Here is a 23,944-nt window from a genome sequence, read left to right on the forward strand (position 1 = left end):
TGACAAACCAGTTGGCAATTCCTGGCAATCAATGCAGGGGTGAAATGCTACCGGTTTGCACCAGTTCAAGTGAAGCAGTAGTGATAAAGGCTACCGGGTGAACCGGTAGTAAAAATAAAAAAAAAAGCTACCAGTTTGTCCCAAACGGTATTTCCGACGATCAGCTGTGCCGCACGATTTAAATTTGCTATAAAGTAGGAAATCCTGCTTTCTAGCGAATCTAAATTGCGCCGCACAGCTGTTCCCTCTCCTCACTGTTCTACTTACCTTGTTAAACCTCCTTTTTCCACGCAAAGCGTGATTTTGGTGCGCACTATGCGTGCGTGCAGCGTGCTTTTGGCATGCACCACACATGCACAGGCAGTGAACTGGTGACAATCCATGGAGGATTTCACCACTGAATTAATGGATGAACACTTGGTTGACCTGAAAAAATAAGAGGACCCTACATTTGTGGAAATAAAATGCTAGAAAGAAAAAAAATATTTTCCTGCAATGCCACCATAATATTATCCAACCAACCCTTCCTTTTGCACATTCATAAGACAACAGAAGAGTGTACACGATCTCTTGAGCTCCATAGAGTGGGCAGGACTTAAATACCACACTTTTTGAAGGGAGAGTATGAACATTTAAAATGGTAGAAAACAAAGCTTCAGAGTTTTAGGGGCTGCTTAGACCTGTAATACCCTCTTTCAAAATCATCTTTTCCCAAAACAATATTTTTTTGTCATTTTGAGTGGGACTAAGGGGCAGAATGGGGGCCTTAATCCTGTGTCCCTTAATTCCCCAGCACCAAAATAAATGGATCCAAAAGTGTCAGCACAGTAAAGTCCTAATATCACCCGTTGCTGCACAATGGAAAGAAGAAATGTGGCTTCCAAGCTGAAATTGATTATCCATGCCTAATTTGCTGCTAGAAGATATGAACATTACAAAAAAGTGTTATGATTTATACTGAGTATCAGAATAATAGTCTTGGTCTAGGGCAGTGTTGGTGAACCTTTTCAGCACCAAGTGCCGAAACGGGAGCACGTGCATGCATGCAGTGGAACACCAGAAACCAGAAGAACAGCTCCCCGGTGTACATGCCAGGAGCGCCAGAAACTGGAAAAGCAGTTCCCTGGCGTGCATGTGTGCATTGGTAAACTGAGCTTCCGGTTTCTGGTGCACGCATGCGCACCGTCACCTGGTCTTCCAGTTTCTGGCGTGCATGTGTATGCGAAGACCAGCTGGTCTTCACGCACATGTGCATGCCGGAAACCAGAAGCTCAACTTCCCGATGCGCGTATGCACGAAGACCAGCTGGCATGTGTGCGCCAGAACCTGGAAAAGCAACGGGCGATGGATGGCGTGCCCAGGGCGATGGATGGCTTTGTGTGCCCCTTCCGGCACGCGTGTCATAGGTTCACCATCACGGGTCTAGGGGAAAGGAAAGGTTTCAAACCAGAATTCGTCATGGAAAATGTAATAACCAATGTATCATTTTCACAGAAATAACATCCAGAGTTTTCCTTAGACGGGTGGTTCTTCTTGGCTGAGATTATACTTGGCTTTTGAAATAACATGTCACTAACCCTTGGCACAAGCTAGGACAAAAAGTATTTTTGTTTGCATTTTCATTTAATTAGAACTAAATATAGTTAATAGGATCACTTTCCAATTGGGGATTCAATGATTTCACCTTTTTGATGTATTGTGGTCAAATCAGGAACAGTATAGATTCTGCCTCTGAAGAAATCCAAATCCAACATGTATCATGGTATACTGTATATATATATTTTATATATAATTTTTTATATGTAGAGCTAAGATGCAGAATTCAGGAACTAGAAAATAAATTACAAATTCAGACACAAGACATGAAAGCCAAGGTAATGAAGCTTCAGGATACTCAGCTGCAAGTGGAAAAGATGCAGATGGAATTAACTGAAAAAGAGAAAACTCTGAACAAGGCTAGAAATGAAATAATTAAAATTAGTACACAACTGGATCAAACGACTGATCAGGTAATGTGCCTTTTAAAATCTTGGAACCTTTTAAAATTCCAAAAACTGTGGTATGTATGGCAGACCAACGCTAATTGGCCTAAGAGCCTTGGTGGCGCAGCAGACTAAGGTGCTGTTAAGTAACACCAGCTGCCTGCAATTACTGCAAGTTCAAATCTCACCAGGCTCAAGGTTGACTCAGCCTTCCATCCTTTTGAGGTAGGTAAAATGAGGACCCGGTTTGTGGGGGCAATAAGCTGACTTTGTATAAAAAAGAACACTTCTTGGGGAGGGCCGAAAGCCCTACTAAGCAGGTATATACAAAAGTATGAAGGCTATTGCTTAACATATGGTAAGCCGCCCTGAGTCTCCGGAGAAGGGCGGCATATAAATCAAACCAATAGATAAATAAATAAAATTGAGTTAAATATAACATGATAATTATTTGTCTGCATGAGCTGTGTCTCTTAGAAAGGATTTGCATAAACTGTACCCATGGAGTTTATACCCCTTGGTTTCCTAACCCTAATTGCTTGGGGGGGGAGACCAATTTTTATACTGCACTTACACTGAATGATTGAAGATTGCTGTTTTGAATAATACGTGCAAATCTCAGCTGTTTCGCAAGGTGTTCTTACATTGACAGGAAAAGTAAACTTCAGTTTTTATTGTATTGGCTTCCTTGCTTTCCCTTTCCAGCCATACATACAGGCAATGCTCGACTTAAAACATTTAGTGACAGAATTACAATGGCACTGAAAAAGTGACCCACGACCATTTTTCACACTCACGACTGTTGCAGCATCTACATGGTCACATAATCAAAATTCTGACACTTGGCAACTAGCTCATATTTATGATGGTTGCAGTGTCCCAGGATCATGTGATCGCCTTTTGCAATCTTCAGACAAGCAAAGTCAATGGGGAAACAGAATTCACTTAACTGCAGTGATTCATTTAACAACTGTGGCCAGAAGGGTTGTAAAATGGGGCAAAATTCACTTAACAACTGCCTTGCTTAGCAGCCTAAATTTTGGGCTCAATTGTTATAAATTGAGAACTGCCAGTATATATTCATGTTTTACGTCAATAGAGCCGGGTGAAGCAGTGGTTAGAAGACAGTACTTAGTGATGATCTCCTGCTAGTTCAGAACAGTTCGGGCATACCGGTAGTTGTGACCTGCGGGTGGGCCTGCGCACCCACCCCGGCACTATGCCGTCCTATTTAGCTGCGTTTTTTAAGCCGCGTGCATGCATGCAAGCCATCCGTGCGAGCAAAGCACATGCGCTCACATTTTCAGTGCTGGGCGAACCGGTTGTTAATTCATGTGCCGCCCACCTCTGGCAGTACTGCAGGCTAATTCTGCTGAGTGCTGACTACCAGCAGTTTGGCAGTTCAACTTTCAGGGGCTCAAGGTTGACTCAGCTTTCCATTCTTCTGAGATTGATAAAATGAGAACCCAGATTGTTGGGGGCAATATGCTGACTCTGTATACTGCTTAGAGAGGGCTGTAAAGCACTGTGAAGTGGATATAAGTTTAAATGCTATTGCTATTGCTATTAACTGTTGGTCTTTCTGCCTTAGTTTCAGGAGTTCAAACTACAGTATAATGTGTAGCATTTCTACCTATAATTTTGCCCCATAGCAACAGTACTCTGAGACATTATAATTAGCCAAAATCATCCAGTGAGCTTCCATTATGGATTGTAGATTAGATCCTAGTTCTCTGCATTAGCCATCACATCACTCTGGCTATTCTTTCTTAACTACCAGATGAGTACCAGAAACATTTCCCATCCATGTTACCTTTACATTCTCTCTATAGCTTACAGCAAAGGAGAAAAAGTTCAGAGGACTCTCAAATGAGCTAAACTGTCAGAAGCAAAATTTTGAAAGTGCGCAGTGTGTTTTACAACAGAAGATTAAGGACAAGGACCAAGAGGTGAGGTGCTGCATTATAGTTACAGGTAGTGCTTCTTACAACCTTTTGTTTAACGATGGTTCAAAGTTATGATGACCTTGGAAAAGGTGAGTCACAACCTCTATGACTATTGCACCACCACCATGGGCCTGTGATCACAATTCAGGCCCTTGGCAACTAGGTCCCCTCTACAACTGGTTGCAACATCCTGTGGTAATATGATTGCGATTTGTTGTCTTATTTTGTCAATTTCCAGAAAAAATGTTCACTGGGGAAGGTAGATTTCCTCAGCAACTAGTTGCAGCTTTAGTAGAGAAGACATTGAAGGAAGCATGTGCTTTCTTAACTGAAAAATAATATTTGAATAGTTAACAGGGGAAACCTGGGAAATCCAACCTTTTGAGGATTTCTGGTTTTAAAATTTCATGTTTATAAGAAAATATTCCATGTTCATCAGCATCCTTCCCTTCCTGATGTCAGAGTCCTAGTTGTTGCATTTACATGAGTAGACAGAATTGTCCCAACAAAGAATGTGGTTTGAAAACCCAGGTGTCCATAGAACTACTATTGGTGCAGGTAGTATAACAGACTAACTAGCAATTTTAAGTATGTTCAGTTTTGTGTCAGCCTCTGCCTATCATATGTAGAAAAATTTACAGCTAGATATTGGTCTGTACCATTAGCAGGAATATTTACTCAGTTTCAGAAGTTAAACAGTTTATGGCCTTATAAGAGCCGTGGGGGCGCAGTGGTTAGAATGCAGTGTTGCAGGCTAATTCTGCTGACTGCCAGCAGTTCGATTCTTACCAGCTCAAGGTTGACTCAGTCTTCCAGGTTCGGTAAAATGAGGATCCAGATTGTTGGGGGCAATACGTTGACATTTGTAAACTGCTTAGAGAGGGCTGTAAAGCACTGAAGCAGTATATAAGTCTAAGTGCTATTGCTATTGCTACTGCTATATATATGCTCATACAGCTTTTTCTATTAGGCAATTTTTAAGCCCATTTATTATCTTTGCATTAGATTTCACATGCAAAAATACATTTCTGTGCATGTGTACATTCCATATATTTGTTGACAGTGATCAATAATAGATGTTGGAAAACATCTATTTTATTTTTACTAGAACGTGATGTCAAACATTGAGACAGTTTGGTGAATATCAGGCACAAGATGGATAGTTTAGTCTAAATCTGTCGTTAGATATTGTCTTAAGCTAATGAAAAATATTTTTTGCTAGAACGATTATTTTTCATTTTCTTTCCTCTAGTACTAGAATTGTTTTGCAATGTTTTTCCTTAATTGAAAGCATTGAAATATTTTGAAACCTTGCTCAAATGACTTTATACACAGCATTAGATTTTATACTCAGTGCATATAAGATCTTACTGATTTGTAACAAGTGTAACATATAGGAACATATCCATGACTTCAGCAATATTTTAATTTAAAATATAGCTACAAATTAATTTTTGAAGAATCTAGAGCTATCTGTTGTTTCAGGACAGAAATAGCTTATGTCATGTGACTCTGGCTGTTCCATGATTTCTAAATTTTGAACCAGTAGTGAACACCCAACCTGGGCTGACAAACATATGACTCTCAGCCCTAAAATTCTTATTCCTGCACAGTTTCTCTATCATTTATATTTTCAGATGTGATCTAGGTATAATTACAGGTAGTCCTTGACTTACGACTGTTCATTTAACAACAAACTAGAATTATGATGACCTTGCAAAATGTAGCACCACCATTATTACTGTATTCACTTGAGTTCAGTCTGGGCAACTAGCTTGGCAACTATTTTGCACTTACAACCAGTTGCCAAGTGCCCCGCGATCATGTGATTGCCATTTGCAACCTTCTCTGCCGACTTCCCCAGATATATATTGGAAGCCGACAATGAAGGTTGCAAGCTGCTGCTACCTGCTTTTCCTAAAGAGCTGCCTTCTGATAGGAACTGAATTCCTTCATCAGGTTGCAGAAATTTCTCTCTGTTGCACTTCATCAAAGGAGTTCCTTTCTCTGCACAGAGGGGAGCTAAAGTCCGTTGGAGGGGTACAGAAGTGGATTGAAGCTTTTAGCTCCATTTCTGCATCCTTCTATCCCTGGAGAGGAATTGAATTCTTTTGGCAGGCAGCTATTTCATCCACTGCCAAAGACAAGAGAGGGCTGAAATTCATGCAGAGAACAGAGAGTCAGTGCAGTAAGGTAAGGAGTGGGGTGCCTCAAGAGCGGATGTGGGGGGAGGCCCTGGAAGGTCCAGCAAAGGCCACACACAAGTATCTTTCTGCTCAGGGACTAAAAATCCTGCCTGGATTTCAGCAAGGAAGATTTTCAGCTCCTGATGGAGCCTTCCAGAATCTCCACCATCCCCTTGAGGCACCCTGGACTTTGTCCAGTTAAAACACATGTGATCGCTTAACAGTCACAATCTGGAGTGTGAGGATTGCATCTGCTGAGTGAAGCAAATTTGTGGGCAGTCACATGATGTCTTGCTTAATGACTGCTTTGGTCAGTGACAAAGCTTCTGATTCCAATTATGCTTGTAAGTCAAGGACCACCTATATAATACCTTGGGCAATATAGATGCTTGATGGTGAAAGATTCATGTTTCTTGAAAGCTGGATTTTTCTAATATTTTTTTAAATGGATTTTTTCTATGAGTTTCTGTTTTATCAAGAATATTTCTCTACTATTTACTGTTCAGTATGACCACAAATTAAAGCTTTACATCTTTTATTTTATAGATTTTCACAACAAAACAACAGTTTGAAAAAAATGCCAGGGATTGTGCACAGAAATTAAGTCAACTTGAACAGGCTACACAAATGATGCAGTTGAAGGAAAAAGAATTGAAAGAAAATTATGAGGTAAATTAAAACTATAATAGTAATTATACACCTAGAGCAGAGATGAAACAAGATGGAACATCTAAGCATCAGTGTATCCTTAGATACCAAGTTTCCTGTCCTAATGTTTTTAAAACAATTCTTGAGCATTTTGACATAGAGTAGAAATCAGTTAAAATAAAGAAATCAGAGATAAAGGCTCTGTTTAAACAAAATTTCCTACAAGGATAATAAGGGCCTCCTGGCATGACTTTTAGCAACAAAGATGACAGGTCCTAAAACTGTTAAAACTAATAGATTGTAGAAAAGTTAATATTAATAAAGCTATCAACCTGGACGGAAAGGATAATGAAATGTCAAGGAATGATATATATTTGAGAACTAGGCATTAAATACATTAGCAAAATGTTTGTTAGTTGTGATCTCTCTGTATCTTTTCTCTTTTCTTAGTGTTGATAAATATGCCAATATTTTTGTTTGTTTCTGGCCTGGAGACTGTAGCTACTGTTCAAGCTCTACCAAAATGCAGGAGAACCTTTTGGGACATTCAGCATCGCCTTTCAGACAGGTTGACATTTCCCAGATCTCAATTGCTTAAGCCCACAGTTCCTAAAATGTGCACCATGGCACCCCTGGAGCTCTGCAGCAAACTCACAGGAACACTGCAAGATAGTTTAGTTTGTTGTGACATCCATTTGTGAAATTGAGTTTTGGGCAATCTTTGGCCTAAGGCACTATGGAAAAAGTATTATTGAGACACAGAGAACACCATGAACCAAGAAAGTTGGGGAATTCTATTTTAAGCTAATGGGGAATGATGCGATCTCATTGCAGTATAGATACATCCAATGGCAGAGTTTCAAGCAGCTGCCTGTGTGACTTGATGCCCTCCACATGTGTTAGATTACAAGTGATTACAAGAAATAAGTGTTGCTATCTAGTACATCTGAATTCCACTAGACTGGAAAACAAGGGTCCAGAGCAATTTGGATCAGTACCTTATAGAATTATACGCTTCCTGATGACACGTACAAGATAAATGGGATAGTTTGGGGAGAGTATAGTGCCTTATTGCTTCTTAGTATAAAGTCCTGTGCTAAAGGACTTGTATTGATTTTTTTAAAATCCTGCAAACTTAATTAGCCATATTTATATTCTGGGAGTATTGAATGGTAACCATTACAAGTTGCAAATCCCATTATACGTTCCATCTACCTAAACTTGATCATACAGTGGTACCTTGGTACTCATCATTAATTGGTCTGGGAGGCACGAGGAGTACTAAAAATGATGAGTGCCAAACAAGCCGTGTAATTTACCACATGACCCTTTGTTTCAGATGGGAACGACTTCCTGTCTATTCCTTTTCCTATGTTAGCGACCTTCCCAGCATGGCCAACTTCCTATCTGTCTTCTGCGGCTCCTCTCCTCTTTTTTTGCAGCAACTTTTCCAGCATGGTCAATTTCCCGTCTGTTCTTTGTGGCCCTTCCCCTTTTCCTATCACAACGCATTGAATACCAAATAAACAACTAGTACCAGGACAACATTTTCACTTCAAAATGTGTCAAGTGCCAAATGCTAGCTAAGAGCTAAGCTCAGAGGTACCACTGTACTTGAGAGTTTTTTAAAATAACCATCAATTTAAGAACTTGCTTACTCTCAAAACTGTTAAACACCAAGAGGAAATGTATGAAGTGAAGTATATATGTAATATCAACAAGTATATTTTGTAAAGATAGAAAGGTATGAAAAGAGAAGATGGATGGTCTAAACTAATTTTAGCTATTTATCTTTCCCCCCTCCCTTATCTCCTTGATTTTCTTTGGCTTCTTTATTATTTTTCTACTCTCTGTATAATATTGTTTACCCTAAGTGGAAATTGCATAATGGATTTGTATGTCAAAAATTGCTCAAATACTTTTCAAAGGTGGGCCTCTGGAGAGAACATTGGCACAATCTCCTGATTTTCTAACTATTTTGTTTGTTAGAGAGAACCGAGGCAGAGATTGATCAACAGAATCACCAAGAAGTTCAGCCTTGCTCTGATGCTGATTTGCTTCAATTGCTGGAAATACAAACCTGCTTTGCCAGCAAATTTCCAGCTTATGCTTCCCATCCTGGTGGCCCCTTCCCTTACACTTGGCTTGGGTGCCTTGGTGCCCATCTGTTGGTAGCAACTCAATGGATAATTGAGGGCTCGAGACCAACAAAGCTCTGCCAATGCCATCTGTTATCTTAGCAACTCAGGAGTGGGTGGTGCACGAATGTATGTGCCATTTTCTTTTGGAAAGATTCTTTATTTTATTCCCAAGAGGACAAGGTTATAAAGAATAGACCAATGGGCTTTTTTTAAAAAAATGCTTTGAAGTTGACAGCAAAGTGACCTCAAATCTTTCACATTCTCTGTTAGCATTTTTTTTTTTAAAAAAGGATGCAAAAACAAACCAACCGAAAAGTCATGCTTTCCAGGCTCTGTAATGGAAAGGATGTCTGGCATTTGATTTAGGAATTCTCAAGATAACTGAGTATCAAAAGGCTGGCCTCTAAGCTATCCCTGATATCGAACCTTGTCTTAGATGCTGGTTCTACTCCAAGACCTCTGGCTGTAGTCTAATTTATCTCTTCTTTTTAAGCTCTGAAAGGGATGCAGTTGGATTGTGACTCTCCAGTATTTTTTTTTTTACCCTGTAGAAACCTCACCATGGCACAATTTATTACAGGCTAGAGGTTTCCTTCGTTAGCAGCTGCACTTGGCAATATTGCTGGGAGAGTACATTGACTTTTAATGTAGATTGCCATGTGACAATAGACTGAAAGTATAGGACACTTGGCTACTGGAATTTGACACCTGATAAGGATAAAGATATTTGGGTTGGGATTGCAGGTAATTTCCTTTTCAAGAAAATCTTTCTGTTTTATTCATCAGTTATACTGCCTTTTTCCAATTTCATAGAAAACTAAGAAACAAAATAGCTTTCTCAACTGCCAGGCTGCTGAACAACGGCAAGAAATTTCTCAACTGAAAGAAGAACTCTGTAGCACTAAACTATCCCTACAGCAGAGTCAGCATTTTGCTGAAGACCTGAAAAGTAAGCCGTGGGATTTCTGTTGTGCTTAATAATAGACCTTATTTCAATGCAACATTCCGGTGTGATGTACAGTTGGTAAAATCTCATTTGAATGCTATGGTGCACCATTGTAGGTTTTTTTAAAAACAAAAGCAGAAATTGAATTTGCATTATGTCCTGCAATGGAAACTTACCAGCTAGTCAAAAAGCCAAGAGTTCACAACTGATATCAGATTTATGACATAATTATTCTCCCTTCTTTAATTATGTATCAATCATGTCATTTTGTCTTGCACCTCCAAAACTTATTTAAAGAAAACTATTTGAACTCTTTCTTCTACACAAAAGAAACTATAGTTCTATCCAAATTTCATAAATGTGTGATTGCTTATATAATTTGCATATTTCTGTATAACTACTAGACATAACTTATTTATTTTTTATTGTGTTATGAACTGTCAGATTCTACAAAAAATGGCTCCTAGCAAGTTATAACTTAAAAGCAATAAAAACATAAAGATAAAGTAGTAAATGTAATGTTACCATTAATTCCCCAAAGACTTAGAATAATTTTCATCTTTAATAATCTCCAGTAGGTCATCAAGGTACAAATATCATATCATGTGGGCTGCAATAGAAAAAAAATATTTGAGAATGTATCCCCCTTCATTTCCCCTATATAGGGGAACATTAAAAGATGTTGATGGGAGGTCAAACTGGATGAATTGGGAAGGGTACCCTTATAAGGAGAAAGTATCTTGTATATCTTGACACAAACTGTTTTGACCTCAGAATCTAGTTCATTATCATGGCTTCATTGTAAAGATAACTGCAATATTCAATAAATTGGTTTACATGTTATACCTTTGATATTTCAAACAAATGTGAAAAACCTGAAGCCATTCTAAAAACTTGGTCCACATTCTCGTTGGCAAAATTTAATAAGTATCTCCTTTCTTTGATCAATCAACAGTTCAATGCTGTATGAAGCTTGTAAACCTTTATTTTTCTAATGCAAGTTGCCTGATTTAAATGCAATGGTAAACTGTAGTCTAATATTTCCTGGGAGCATAAAGATAGGAGTAGTTATCACAGGAGCACAGATTTTATTTATGGAGTGTTAAGGCTTCATAGACAGAATTGAAGCCTGTATTTTGTCAGTTTATATTTTAATCTTTAATGTATACTAAGTATTTTTTATTACGTCTCTTTAATGACTTGTTGCAGATAAAAATTGCTCACTGGAAAAAGAATTAAAATTGCTTGAAGAAAAACTGAACAAGCAAGATAATTCTGTCAGTTTAGAAAAAATGAGACTTGCTGTTTCTAATGTTGAACATGAACGAGATTCTCTCCAGCAAATTCTGAAGGACAAAGAAAATGTAATTGAAGAGCTCAATAAGAAACTGGAAAACACGGAAACTCTGCAGAAAACTACTTTAGAATGCGAAGACCTTAAGAAAGAGATTATGATTCTTTCTCAGTGGAAAGGAAAAAGCAAACAACTCTTGAATGAACTAGATTTAGAAAAAGAAGAATTAATGAGCAAAATACGCAGTTTGGAAAATACTTTAAACGCTGAGCAACTTAAACATCAGGTAGAGGAAATTGCTTTCAAAGATGAACATGAACAATTTAGTAAACAGCTAAACATTTTTGAGCAGGTGGTAAAAGAAAAAACAACTGAACTAGAGGCACAAAGAAAAGCCTATAGTGACCTCCAACAAAAAACAGCAATGTCTGAGGAAAAACTACAGAAAGAGAGAGAAAATAATTCACTGAAATTATTTGAGTTCACCAGAGAAGTGGACACCTTGCAGAAAAGACTCAACTCTGAAGCAAATGAAGTCTTAAAAAGGGGGGAATGTATTGTCTCCCTTGAAGCATCCTTAGCTTCTTACATGCAAGTAAATGCATTCCTTCAGAAACAGGTTGAAGAACTGGTCCAAACCAGACATGAAATGGAAAAATTTGCTGAAAGAGAAGACCTAAAGCAACAAATCCTCATTCAGAAAATGCAGCAGAAGATCAGTGAATTACAACAAATGGTTTTCCAAAAGGAAGGCCTACTTTCCAAAGCATTAGAAGCTCTTGAAGGAAAAAACAAGAATCTACAAAAGTTGATTGAGGAATCAAATAGGCAACAAACAGAGATTCTGGATTTAAAAGAGAGTAATGTACTGCTTAAGGATTTGGTCCAGCAACTAAAAGTTATGGGCTCAAAGGAGCCAAACGTACCTATCAAAATATCCTCAGAACAAGGTGAAACCGAAGGACTTCAGAATGAAAGTTCCATGCTTGAGAATACTGTCAATATTTTGGAAGAAAAAAACTTAAACATGAAGCAAGGAGTCTCCAAAAGTTTCAAAGAAAAGAAGGAAAGCCTTTTGAAGTTGTCACGAGGAAAGCAAGAGGAGAGCTTGTTGCTGCCAAAAGCTGATGAAAAAGTAGAAAGGAAAAGTACAAACGAAGATTATTTAGAAAGTGTTGCAAGGAATCAGACTTGCAATTTGAAGGTACAAAAAGCCATATTTGATACACAAGAGAAACAGCTTATGAACAAATGTGAGCAATTGCAGAATAAGCCAATGTCCTTGGAGAAGAAAAAGAATATTTTACTTTGGCAACTTGAAAATAGACACTCAGTATCTGAAGAAACTAATAGTTTAAGACAGGAGGAAACAGGAGAAAATAACAGGCACTCTTCTGTAAATATCTTGCTGCAAACACTGGTCTCAGAAATGAAAGTAAGTGACCATGCAGTCCTTGACTTTGTTTTAAATGAACCAGCATTGGAACAACTGAGGGTATTTGTAGAAGAAAGAGAGAATGAACTTAAGAAGTATCAAGTGAAGCTTGAACTGCTTCAAATGGACCTTGAGGACAGAGAATTTATTTTAGAAAATTATACTGCTCAGATAAAGGACTTGGAGATGATATTGAGAACTATGGAGATAAAAATGGAAGAAAGTGAAATGGAAAAAGAGAAGTTGCTGCATAAATTACAAGCACTTAAAGATTTGCAAAATTCAGCCTTAAAGATGACAGAGAGAAGTGAAGATGACGAATCACCAATGTGTTTCAGTGCTGTTATCAAGGACAATTTTAACCTACAGAAAGATGCCAAGTGTTCATCAGTTCCTCATGATCTGATGCCCAGCCAAAATGATTATCTCCAATTAGTATCCTCCCTACACATGACAATGAGCAAGCTAAATGAGTTGGAGAAAATGTGTGAACACCTGCAGAAAGAAGACTCAACATTAGCATCACAGCTGAAAGACTCACAGTTGGAATGCATCATAAACACAGATATTATGAGAAAAGAATTAATAGAAAAAATTGATAGGCTGAAAGTAGAGACCATTTCTGTTTCTGATAAATTAAGAGAGAAGAGTAAAATGGAATCTGATATGAAGGAAATCCCCTTAATAACTCCAGAAGGTTATGAGGAATTTGATTACAAATATTTGAAATTAATTAACAAAGAAATCAAAACACAGTTGACTGAAATCAAGGAAAAGATCTTTTCTTTGAAAAACAAGTATGAAATTTTAGATATTCAAAACCTGAATATGGCCTTTGAATTGTCAGAGTTGGAATGCTACAATGGGATGCTTAAAGATAAAAATATTGCATTGCCAATAAATCTCAGTAAAGCCGAGCTGGTTTCTTCTCCAGCCCAGATGACAGACAATAAAGAATTTAAAGCATATGGACATTCTTGTATGGAGACTCTGTATGATAGCGAAGTCTTCCCCTGTACAAAACAAATGTTTATGGAGTCTGATTTGGACAACGGTGTGTCATCAACTGAAATGGGACAACCACATCAAAACAGACAAATTGATTTTGAAGGTATTCCTGAACAGTTTAATATTGCTGATGAGTTATATAGCAATGATGCCTGGACCTTCCCCACTAAACCGATAACTATCTCTAAATATTTTCAATGTGAATATTGTGAAAATTCCTTTAAGATGCTTAAGGAATCATTTAGATCTCATAAGATTCTGGAAAGTAAGGAAATAGAAAAGATTCAAGAGTTGCTCCTTTCTGCAAAGAAGGAAGTAGATGGTCTACAAAAACACAGTATATCTGGCAATGAGTCCTGGCGACAAAAAGTTCATAAAGTGATCCTGCAAGTGGCATCTGAACTTCCAGCTGAGAAGAAACTTCCTGAGCTGTTCCCTCAGAAACAAGGAGAGCTACAAAACCTTGATTTAAGTTCTCATCCAATAATTTGTGCTGATGCTGGCCAAGTAAGTTTACCTAATTTGACTGCTTAATTTGACTGAATCTCTTTAGACATATTCAAGGAAGTGTCCCGCTCCTTACTTTCCTCCTGTGGGGCAATGGGGGTTAGATTGCTTGATGGCAGAGGTAGCTAATCAAGAACTTTGAAAGCCTTAACATAGGCCTTTCCCAAAACACAAACATGGAATTAATTACACTTTGTTTTGCTTTGGAGACAGACTTTTCAACAGCATTAAAAACTGATGCCTTGTGATCAAAAGTAGTTGGAATTAAAGTACAGATTTGTTTTTATATATGAATTCTAAAAGAGCAGCTAAAATACTAATTTGAGTTTGCAACAGTTAAATTAAATCCTTCTCTGGTTCCAGCCATAAAAAAAAGCTATTTTTCTTACTCTTCCTATTCCAAGATAATAAATATTAGTTCTTGTGGTGTAGGTTCATATAATCCTAGCAACACTTGTAGAACAGTGGATTGAAGAAAACTGCCATAATGCTTAATTTTAGTCCCAATTCTGGCTTTATGGAATTACACATATGCTCACAAAATGAACCTACTTTAGTAGTTAATGTGAGCTACAAGAGGATAGAACATACACTTTGGAAGCAGATCCACAGTGCTTACTCATTGCATATTGAGAAAAATCAATATGCCTAGGCAATTAATAGGAATAACAGTATTAGAACAGCAAATGTTTTCTTCACATCTTGGAACATGCCACTGTGATAACAATTCTGTTAAGGGAACCCCAACTCTTCCTTCTTTGATTATATTTTTCTTCCAGCTTAAATATTTATTTATTTATATTTATTTCTACAGTTTTGTACTCTATCTTCATGAATAGAATTCAATAAAATGTAATATAAACATACAATAATTAAAAACAAAGCATTTGAACAAAATAAAACAATGACATGTTAGTAGAGATATCACTAAAACCATTAAACCAAAACTGAGAGGGATTAATAGCACTGAAGAACATGGGAATTGCATGGAAAATGCTCATGTATCTCAAACTAATTTTAATATCTCCCCTCTTCCTCTCCAAAGTTCTATTTAAATTGCAGGCAAAAGTAATCCTGCTAGAAAAACTGCTAGAAAGAGGGTCAGAAATGAAAAAATGATGCCACCAACATTGGGCCCAAGAAATTATTTCTTAGGGTAAAGAACAAGTTTCGCATTCCTGCTTTAGGATGGTTTGTTGCACAGCCAACCAGATGTTCAGACTGGATTTGGCATTTTTATCAATCTATCAAGTCCTTCCCAAGGACCTTGATTAGGCAGATGTTGTCATTTACCTATCTCAGGTCCTTGGGAAAGACTTGTTAAGTGGATAAAAGTGCCAAATCCAGTGTAAACATTTGGCTGTATGTATGACTGATCATATTAATAGTAGTTAACGGTGGCACAATAATTAGAATGCAGTACTGCAGGCCAGCAGTTCGAGTCTCACCGGCTCATGGTTGACTTAGCCTTCCATCTTTTCAAGGTCGATAAAATATTATGGAAGATAGAAAATCCCTTAAGTAACCAGGGCCTATACCACATTGGGCTTTATAGGTCATAAGCAGCACATTGAATTGTTCCTGGAAGCAAACTGGTAACCAGTGCAGCTGACAAAGCTGAGGAGCCTCATGGAAATACCAAAACATGCCCATCAATGATTGATCTCTGCAGGCTGAACTGTTGAAACTTCTGATCTTGAAGGGCAGCCCCATGTAAAAGGTGTTGTAGTAGCCAGTCACAAGGTGATTAGGGTATGAGTGACTGATGGGCAGATGGTGATGATGAAAATATGGGAAGGACATTCCCAAGGTCGACATAAGTTCAATAGTTTGTTATTTATTTATCAACTAGCTTTCATTTGATGAAAATAACTTTTTTTTTTAAATTTCCCTTTAGCCAATTTCTGCTAATCCACCAACCTTATGCTATTTGAAAATGGATAACTTTCTTGGGGAAAACCTTGGACTTAAAGCTATAAATGATCAAGCAGTAAAAACCTATGAAGCAAACAGAAGACAAAAAAGTTCTGCATATGTAGCAGATATAACAACTAGAGAAAAATACCTCAAAGCAAATTACCGATTCATACATTCTCCAAGATGTCCTCTTGAATCATCATGTTTTCCTTCAAATCTCAGCACATACACAAGGTTGGTAAACTCCACGGAAAACCAGAAGGCCATTGAAATGCATTGGTTATCAATAAAGAAAGCTGATGATGATAACAATTCTAAGCTTTCGCGTGAGGAAAGCAATAAAATAATTAACATGGCAGTTCAGTATCTGCATTCAGATTTAAATTCAAAGAATACAGAGTTGACTGAAAAGGAGGTAGCTTGTGAAGCTGTGGTTCTTGAACAAGAAAAGAAAGACTTGAGTGAGGTGCTCCAAACTGTAACTTTTGATACACCGCAATTATATTTTAATCTTATGATTTTTGAGCTAGAACTTAATAAGGTAAAATCTGAACGAGAAATGTACAAAAGCAGATTGCCTGATACAACACATACTTTAAAAGAATTGCAAATGATCAAAGCAGACAATAATGAGAAGCTTTTTGAAGCTGAAACTGAACTGAGCAGGGTAAAATCTGAGAAAACAAATTGTGAAGCTTACACCTTGTCCATGGAGACAGATACTGAAAAGCTTCTATCAAAAAGCAAGCGGTTAGAGCAAGAAAAACAAATCAACATAAAAAATATTTTTGGCCTTCAGGAGCAGCTAAAGATTATCCCTGCAGAGAGAAATCAATCTAGTCAGGATCTGACTACTTTGTTAAGGTATAAAGAAGCATTGGATCAGGTGTACAACAAAATGAAGAATATAAAAGAGCTTGACTCAAATCAGATGGATTCTATTGAATTTATCAAAGTATTGGAAGCTGAAGATAAAACCCAAGCAAAATTGCTTCCAGCTGTTAAGGCTGCAGAGGATCAATTATCACTTGAAAATGTTTACTCTATGGTGCAGTTCCAGAATCTGGACAGAGTTATGAGGGATCTCATATTGGAAAAAAAGGCAGCAGAAATTCAAATCAAATATGTGACTGAGGCAAGAGAAGTGAGCCTTAGAAAATATGAAATCTTACACAGCAAGCTAAACATATCTGAAGCCAAAAATGCCAAGATATCCAAGTCCTTGGAAGGTTCACTAGCAGAAAAAGGGGAACTTGCAGCACGGCTAAATTCTGCACAGGAAGAAGCAGATCATTTGCGACAGGGCATTGAGAAACTGAAAATAAAAATAGAATCTGATGAAAGGAGCAGGCATCATCTGGCTGAAAAGTTGAAAGAAAGCAATCGAAAAGCTGACACTCTCACAGACAAAATTGAGTATCTGGAAAGAGAATTATATATGTCAGAGGAGAATTTGGAAGATGTAATTCTTAGAATGGAGACAGCTAAAGCAGAAACTGAAATAATGAAAGCTAAGATAGAAAGGATGTGTGTGAGCCAACAACATTTAGAAGATGAAGCCAAAGTCTTTAGGTCAGAGAAAGAAACTCTAGAGAAAAACTTGAAAGAAAAACAAGACGAAGTAACTAGTTTAGAAGTTACTAATTTTACATTAGTAAATCAACTGAAAGAGAATGAAAAAGAGAAGGCTCAAATTAGAGGTGAATGTGAAAATGCACTAAGTTTAATGGAATCACAGCTAAAAAAGTTCTGTGAAGAAAATAAACTCCTTTATAGTGAGAAAGAAACTTTAAAGTCAAAAGAACAGGGTCTCATTTGTGAAATTACTTCCCTCAAACATGACAATATACAGTTGGTTGGTTATCTGGAAGAAGCACAGTCCAGTAGCTCTAAAATACAGCAGTCGTTGGGAGCTTTCATTCAGGAATTACAAACCTTTAAACAAACACTGAATGAAAATGTTTCTGTTTTTGAGCCGTTAGTCAAAAATGAATCTTTGCAAGCTATCCAAGATGACCTACAGATGTCTTTCAAACATATCAAAGCAAATCTAGAAGTCACACCATGTGAAAAAAACATCTTCTTTGAAAAGGTATTGTACAATTTGTATACAACATGGGTAGAATGTCCTGGAGGGTAAAAATGTCTGTATAAAATCAGGATCTCTATACTGAGGAAAATTTTGTAACAGTTACTAAACACAGTTTAGAAACGCAGTTCTTGCTGTGTTCATTGGGGCTTGATTCTAGATAACTGCCAAAAATTGTAGCACCTGTCAATATATGGTCCACTTGTTATACAGCGATGTTTCCCACCCTGATGCTCTCAGCATGAATTGGATGAGCTACAGTGGCTTGAAATTCTCAAACCAGAATCCAACCCATCTAGAGGATATAATTATATTGTGCTGAATAGAATAGAATAGAATAGAATAGAATAGAATAGAATAGAATAGAATAGAATAGAATAGAATAGAATAGAATAGAATAGAATAGAATTCTTTATTGGCCAAGTGTGATTGGACACACAAGGAATTTGTCTTGGTGCATACGCTCTCAGTATACATAAAAGAAAAGATACATTCTTGTATGTGTTTTGATTCTTGTAATTTTTTTTAGTTTTGTACACCACCTTAAGTTGTTTTAAAGTGGCAGCCTAGATAATGATGATGATATTTACCTTATGTGATTAAAGGTAACAGATTATAGTTACAAGATGAATATACAAAGTAAAACCTTGACAAAAATAAAAACATTTTCATTCAGCGTAAAAAAGAAAACAAATTAAGCGTCTGGCTTATTTTTTGGAGGGCATTTCAAAAATCTCTTGCTATCACAGAGAAAGCCTTACATCTGAGATGAAATTGCAAATGAAATGAAGGGGCTGGCAGTAAAATCAAATGGAAAATCAGCTGGCCGGGGTGGAAACAGGTAATGCTTGAGATAATTTAAGTTCAAAGACCACTAAGGTTTAATCAGGTTTGTCTGAAGTGTAGGGTTTCCTGTCTAGGCAGGGGGTTGGACTAGAAGACCTCCAAGGTCCCTTCCAACTCTGTTATTCTGATATTTTGAATCAGAAGAAGACATATTAGAAACAACTAAATTCAGAACTGAATAAATATCTGATGCACTTTGTTTTAGTTATATAAAGTTTCTGTTGTAATAATTACATATATGTTGTTTTAATTACGCAGACAAACAGCCTAAAACAAATGCTTCAACTCCAAGAAGAGTATGATTCTTTTTGTCATTCAATTCAATTGTATTTGGACGCCTATAAAATGCTAAAGCAGGAAAAAGCGGTAATGGAGAAGCAAATTCATGAACTTGAATCTCAGATGAAGAGGATAGCTCCACGTATGTATCATGTTTTGAAAGAAAACAGATTTTTTCCATCAGTAGCTACAGATGTCAATAGAAGGCGAAGAAAAAATGTTTGTTGTGCTGGAATTTAAATGGATTATGTTGAGCCAGCACAGTTTTTGTCTATACATATCTGTTCAAAGTATCTTTTATTCCTGTCTCTGCTAAACTACATGGTGGTAACAAAAGGGAAGGCTTCTCACACTTCTTTGGGAGTAAACAGGAAAATAGCATGTGTAAATGCATAGTTACATTTTTGCTGTCCTCCATGTCCTATTTGAACAACTATTCTAAAAACACATATATACTGTAAGAGTGTGAGGTTTATTTTAGTAAATGTAGTAATTTCTAATAATGACCCCTCTTGTTTTACATAGATTTTCAGGGGGATGTTGGTGCAGAAGAAATCAGGTTGGAGCTGGAAGAATTGAAAGAATCAGTTGAGGAGAAAACCAAAGAGGCAAATCACAACTTGGAAAAATATTGTGTACTGGTAATCAAGCATGATAAGTTAGAAGAAGAAAACGAGATGCTAAAGACACAGGTCTCCCTTTTAAACACTCGTCTCAAGCAGTTATTAAATGACACCAGTTCCTCTCTCCAAAGTTCTCAAAACCCAGCGGAAATCAAAAGGCTTCTTGCAGAAAGAGCAGATTTGCCTAAGATCATTAAGAAGGGAGAAAGGTGTGAAGAAAACAGAATCAATGGTGAGAATCAACTTGGAAAAACTTAAGTATTTTTAATAGTTATCTTCTATAATTATTAATGATTTAGAATGTCACTATTTTTTTCTCATTGTTTTTTAATTAATGTAAATAGTGGGAGATGCAGCACTTAGACTTATATAGCATTTCATAGTGCTTTACAGCACTGTCTGAGCACTTAGTACTTCATCAAGCAATTGAAGGAGCTGCTTATCATTATAAAGCTCTTCATGAAAAAGGCTGTCAGGCTCACCAGGTAGACCAAACCAGGAAACCCAAGTCCACAGGAAGGCTACATTTTTATTGAAAGTGACTATAATACTATACCTCCTCTTCCCTTCATATGCCCATGTAAATTAGGGAGGTGTGTGCCTGAGCTTCTTCTGCACATTTTCTCTCTGTTGTGGAATTAAAATATGCTTCACTCCTGGTCACTTTAGTGATGAAACTTACATATCTCCATCAGGATCATCTTCCTTACTCTTTATAAAGAGCCAGGTTACTTATGAGGTCAGTTGTTCTTCTTCCGTCTGTGAGCTCTAGGAGAGTGAGAATGCTTTGGATTTCTTCTATGAAAATGCCATCTTTTCTGTTACCGCATTTGCTCTGTGGAACATAGTTTTAGATGGCCCTGACCATTCTGACCTTCCACAAACCCTTAAAAACCTGGCTCTTTCCCTGAGCACTGAACTAAACCATTTTGTCATCTGTTTTATAATGATGATCATACAGTGGTTGGATTGATGTGCACATGGGAGTAGCAAACTGAGGGTGGGTTATTTATTTATTAGTGTATTTAGCAGCAGCCAGGGACAAAAGGAGAATTGAGGAATAATAATAACTTATATCACTTAACACAACTTCAGTTGCATGATAGAGTTTCCCCCTTTCTTCAGCAAGGAAGGGAAATGTAAGTTAAACACAATTCAAAAGACAACATGCTTGAAATGTTGAGACCCACTAACTCACTGGAGTGTACTCAGATGAATATGGATAGACTGCAGCCTTGATATAGCTAGGGCAGTCTTCTACATTCTAATAGTACCCAGGTAGGTCCAGAAGCTTCCAGCTTGGGGATGACCAAAGGAAATAATTTTTTCAAGTATCTTGTACTCATGTGGGAAGTATGTATGTATGTATGTATGTATGCATTTATTTATTTATTTATTTATTTATTTATTTATTTATATTCATCAAATAAAAGTTACAAATTCAAACAAAGAAAATAAGAAAATCAAAATGTAACAGGGACAATAGGCACACCAGTGCACTTATGCACACCCACAGAAGTTAAGATAGAATGAAATTAAATTAAATTTGTTTTTCAAGCAACAATCAAATTCTAGAAATAGAAATCCCTCGTATTGTTATGCATGGTCACTGGATGTTGTGGTCTCTCAGAATTGGCATGACGATCTACTGACACTGATTTTCTGTTTTCCTTTTATTACTAAGCCTACTAAACATAAATGTATAAGGAATTTTCTCAAGTGTTTTTGATATCCTTCCAGAATACGGTTGTCCTTGCATTTCTCATCAAGCATCCATAGAGCCAAGAATGGATCCCTGTCTTTTCAGTCCTAGCTTGAAATCACCAACATCTATTGATAACTCACAAATAACAGAGATGATGAAGACAGAGAATCTTAAAACAACAGCAGAGGGCAGCAGACTACAAAAGGTAAGCAGCATATTAAACATCAGCTTGAATGTGTCAAATAAAAGAAATTCAACATTAATATTAGTTAATATTTCCAAGTGCTCCTAAGAGTGCCTTATCAACGAACTGTAAACTTATTTAGGATGAAGTCAAAAAAAATGAATAAAAGCAGCAGAGATCTTTCATAGTATTTTCTTGATCCCACTCCATGATAAAATCTTAAAAAATATTCTTCCTATGTATGCCTGTGATGGCACATCTTTAAGCCATACATGGGATGTTCTCATATTGCTTTTTCTTCTTGAATGCACAATACCCAGAAAAATTATAATTCATTTATCAAATTAAAGGATAAACAATAATGAACTGAGTGCCTGAAGTAGATATCTGTTTCACAACTGCTTATCAAATTGCTGCCTACTCAATAAATGTAAACTTCCAATATGATGCCGACCAGATATATAGGACTTCAAAAGCCGTGGGTGGGTGGGTCTGGAATGCACTATATTTTGAATAGATTCTAAACTTGCTGGTTTGGAAAATTTTTAAATCTAAGTAGGAAAACTAAAATCCTATATGAAACTGGAAAAATGGAACTGTTCTAAAAAAAAAAAAAAAGTAAAAATGCTAGTAATGTTAGGCAACATATGTATGAAAGCAGTTTTTCAGCACATCTTAGTAGCATAGTAGTATAGCTTTTATTTTCATTGTACATCATGTATACAACAAAATTGGTTATTAATTATACAAAATCTTATTTGCTAGGTTTGAAACTCCCTGTGCAAACAGTTTTTGAATGCATGATTCTTGAGTGGGTTTGATTAACTTACTGGTTTCATACCAACATATATTTCTGTATCCTCCATTTTCCATGACTTCAGGATGTTTACAATGTCTAAAAATAAGTTCAGTAAAATCCCACTAGGGTAAACAAACACAACAGTATATGAAAACATGATGCCCAACAATTCATATACAAAAAATAAAAACAACAGTCCAGCTTCATCATCAGACCAAATTTCAAACCAGAAATCAACACTCAGTCTAAACAATTCATTTCCCCAAAGTCCAATAAATTGGAAACTTCTTGACAGAAAAAAGGCAATAAGGAAGATGCCAAACAAATCAATGAAAGCAAGGTATTCCCTAACATTGAAACTGTAAGAGAGATGGATTGTCTTTGGGCCCATATTCCCCTGATTTCTCTCAAGGATGGAATCCTAAACATCTCTTTGAACTCATGTATGGAACCCAGATCTTGGACAGATTTGTATACATACTTTGAGAGTAATGTTAATGGATCAACAGTGTCTCAGGAGGCAAGATCATGTTCTAAATCGAGACTCCTGCAACATGTGGCATTTTCCAATTAATTTTGCCATCCCAATTTTTCCAAATTTACGAATATCTGTTAGAGCCTATTCTGTTTAAAAATATATTAACACCAAAGAAAAATAACTTAATTGATTCACCTCCTCTGGAAGTAGACTTCTGCTAAACATCTGCTTAAAAACTGAAGGAGCTTATGTTCCTTAATAACCATAAGAGATATTTAAGAGATAACAGGATTCACATAAAGAGAAAAATCAACAGGCCAATAGGATTAATTTTTCTGCTACTTTCATTTGAAATAAAATTCATATACATCTTCCTTGCATAGCTGAAATAACTTGTTTCTCGTGTATGTTTCAGATGAACCATGATCAAGTTGATAGTTCGGGTGAGGGTTTTATTCCCAGATCCCCCCTTTCCATCTCCAACCTGTCATCTCAAGTGATTGCTGAACGATCTGCCAACCATCTTGATATAAGATACTTTCCAAGTAGAGAAGAAAATGATTTGGACAAAGCCTGCCATGTACAATGAATCAGGACTGGGTTGATTTTAGACTTGAAATCCCAGCAGCAAAGAATGATTCAGAATGCTAAAAATTGTCCTCATAAGCTTAAGTCCATATCCTATGCAATGGGAGAATCCTATATGACTGATGTCTCAACATGTTTTTTACATCGTGGTAACCAAACTCACAGGGTTGTGGAAAAAAAAAAGAAGATGAGGAGCATTATGTCACCTTGAGTTGACCAAAAATACAAAGTGGGATAAAAACTCTAATAAATTATCAAACCTGTTTAAACAGACTCACTTAAAAACTGGTTTAACCTGTAGCTCTCATTCTTGTACTTTAGAAAGACATGTCAATTATTGTAG

General features: G+C 36.8%; 1 protein-coding gene across 1 annotated transcript in view; it reads left to right on the top strand.

Annotated features, from left to right (window-relative positions):
* The window catches only part of CENPF (centromere protein F), a 28,892-nt gene extending 5,261 nt beyond the window's left edge, over window positions 1-23,631 (top strand). Inside the window, exons 6-15 of the mRNA XM_070948980.1 lie at window positions 1,807-2,009; window positions 3,815-3,931; window positions 6,661-6,783; window positions 9,717-9,852; window positions 11,059-14,093; window positions 15,991-18,102; window positions 19,204-19,366; window positions 19,750-20,079; window positions 21,588-21,757; window positions 23,429-23,631. Coding sequence (XP_070805081.1) covers window positions 1,807-2,009; window positions 3,815-3,931; window positions 6,661-6,783; window positions 9,717-9,852; window positions 11,059-14,093; window positions 15,991-18,102; window positions 19,204-19,366; window positions 19,750-20,079; window positions 21,588-21,757; window positions 23,429-23,602 — 6,563 coding nt within the window. The 3' untranslated portion in view covers window positions 23,603-23,631. The remainder of the gene's footprint in view (window positions 1-1,806; window positions 2,010-3,814; window positions 3,932-6,660; window positions 6,784-9,716; window positions 9,853-11,058; window positions 14,094-15,990; window positions 18,103-19,203; window positions 19,367-19,749; window positions 20,080-21,587; window positions 21,758-23,428) is intronic.
* The last annotated feature ends 313 nt before the right edge of the window (window positions 23,632-23,944 follow it).

Source organism: Pituophis catenifer, unplaced genomic scaffold (assembly GCF_029215685.1).
Source record: "Pituophis catenifer annectens isolate HBS135680 unplaced genomic scaffold, rPitCat1.0.hap2 SCAF_1, whole genome shotgun sequence".
In the NCBI taxonomy this organism is placed as follows: domain Eukaryota; kingdom Metazoa; phylum Chordata; class Lepidosauria; order Squamata; family Colubridae; genus Pituophis; species Pituophis catenifer.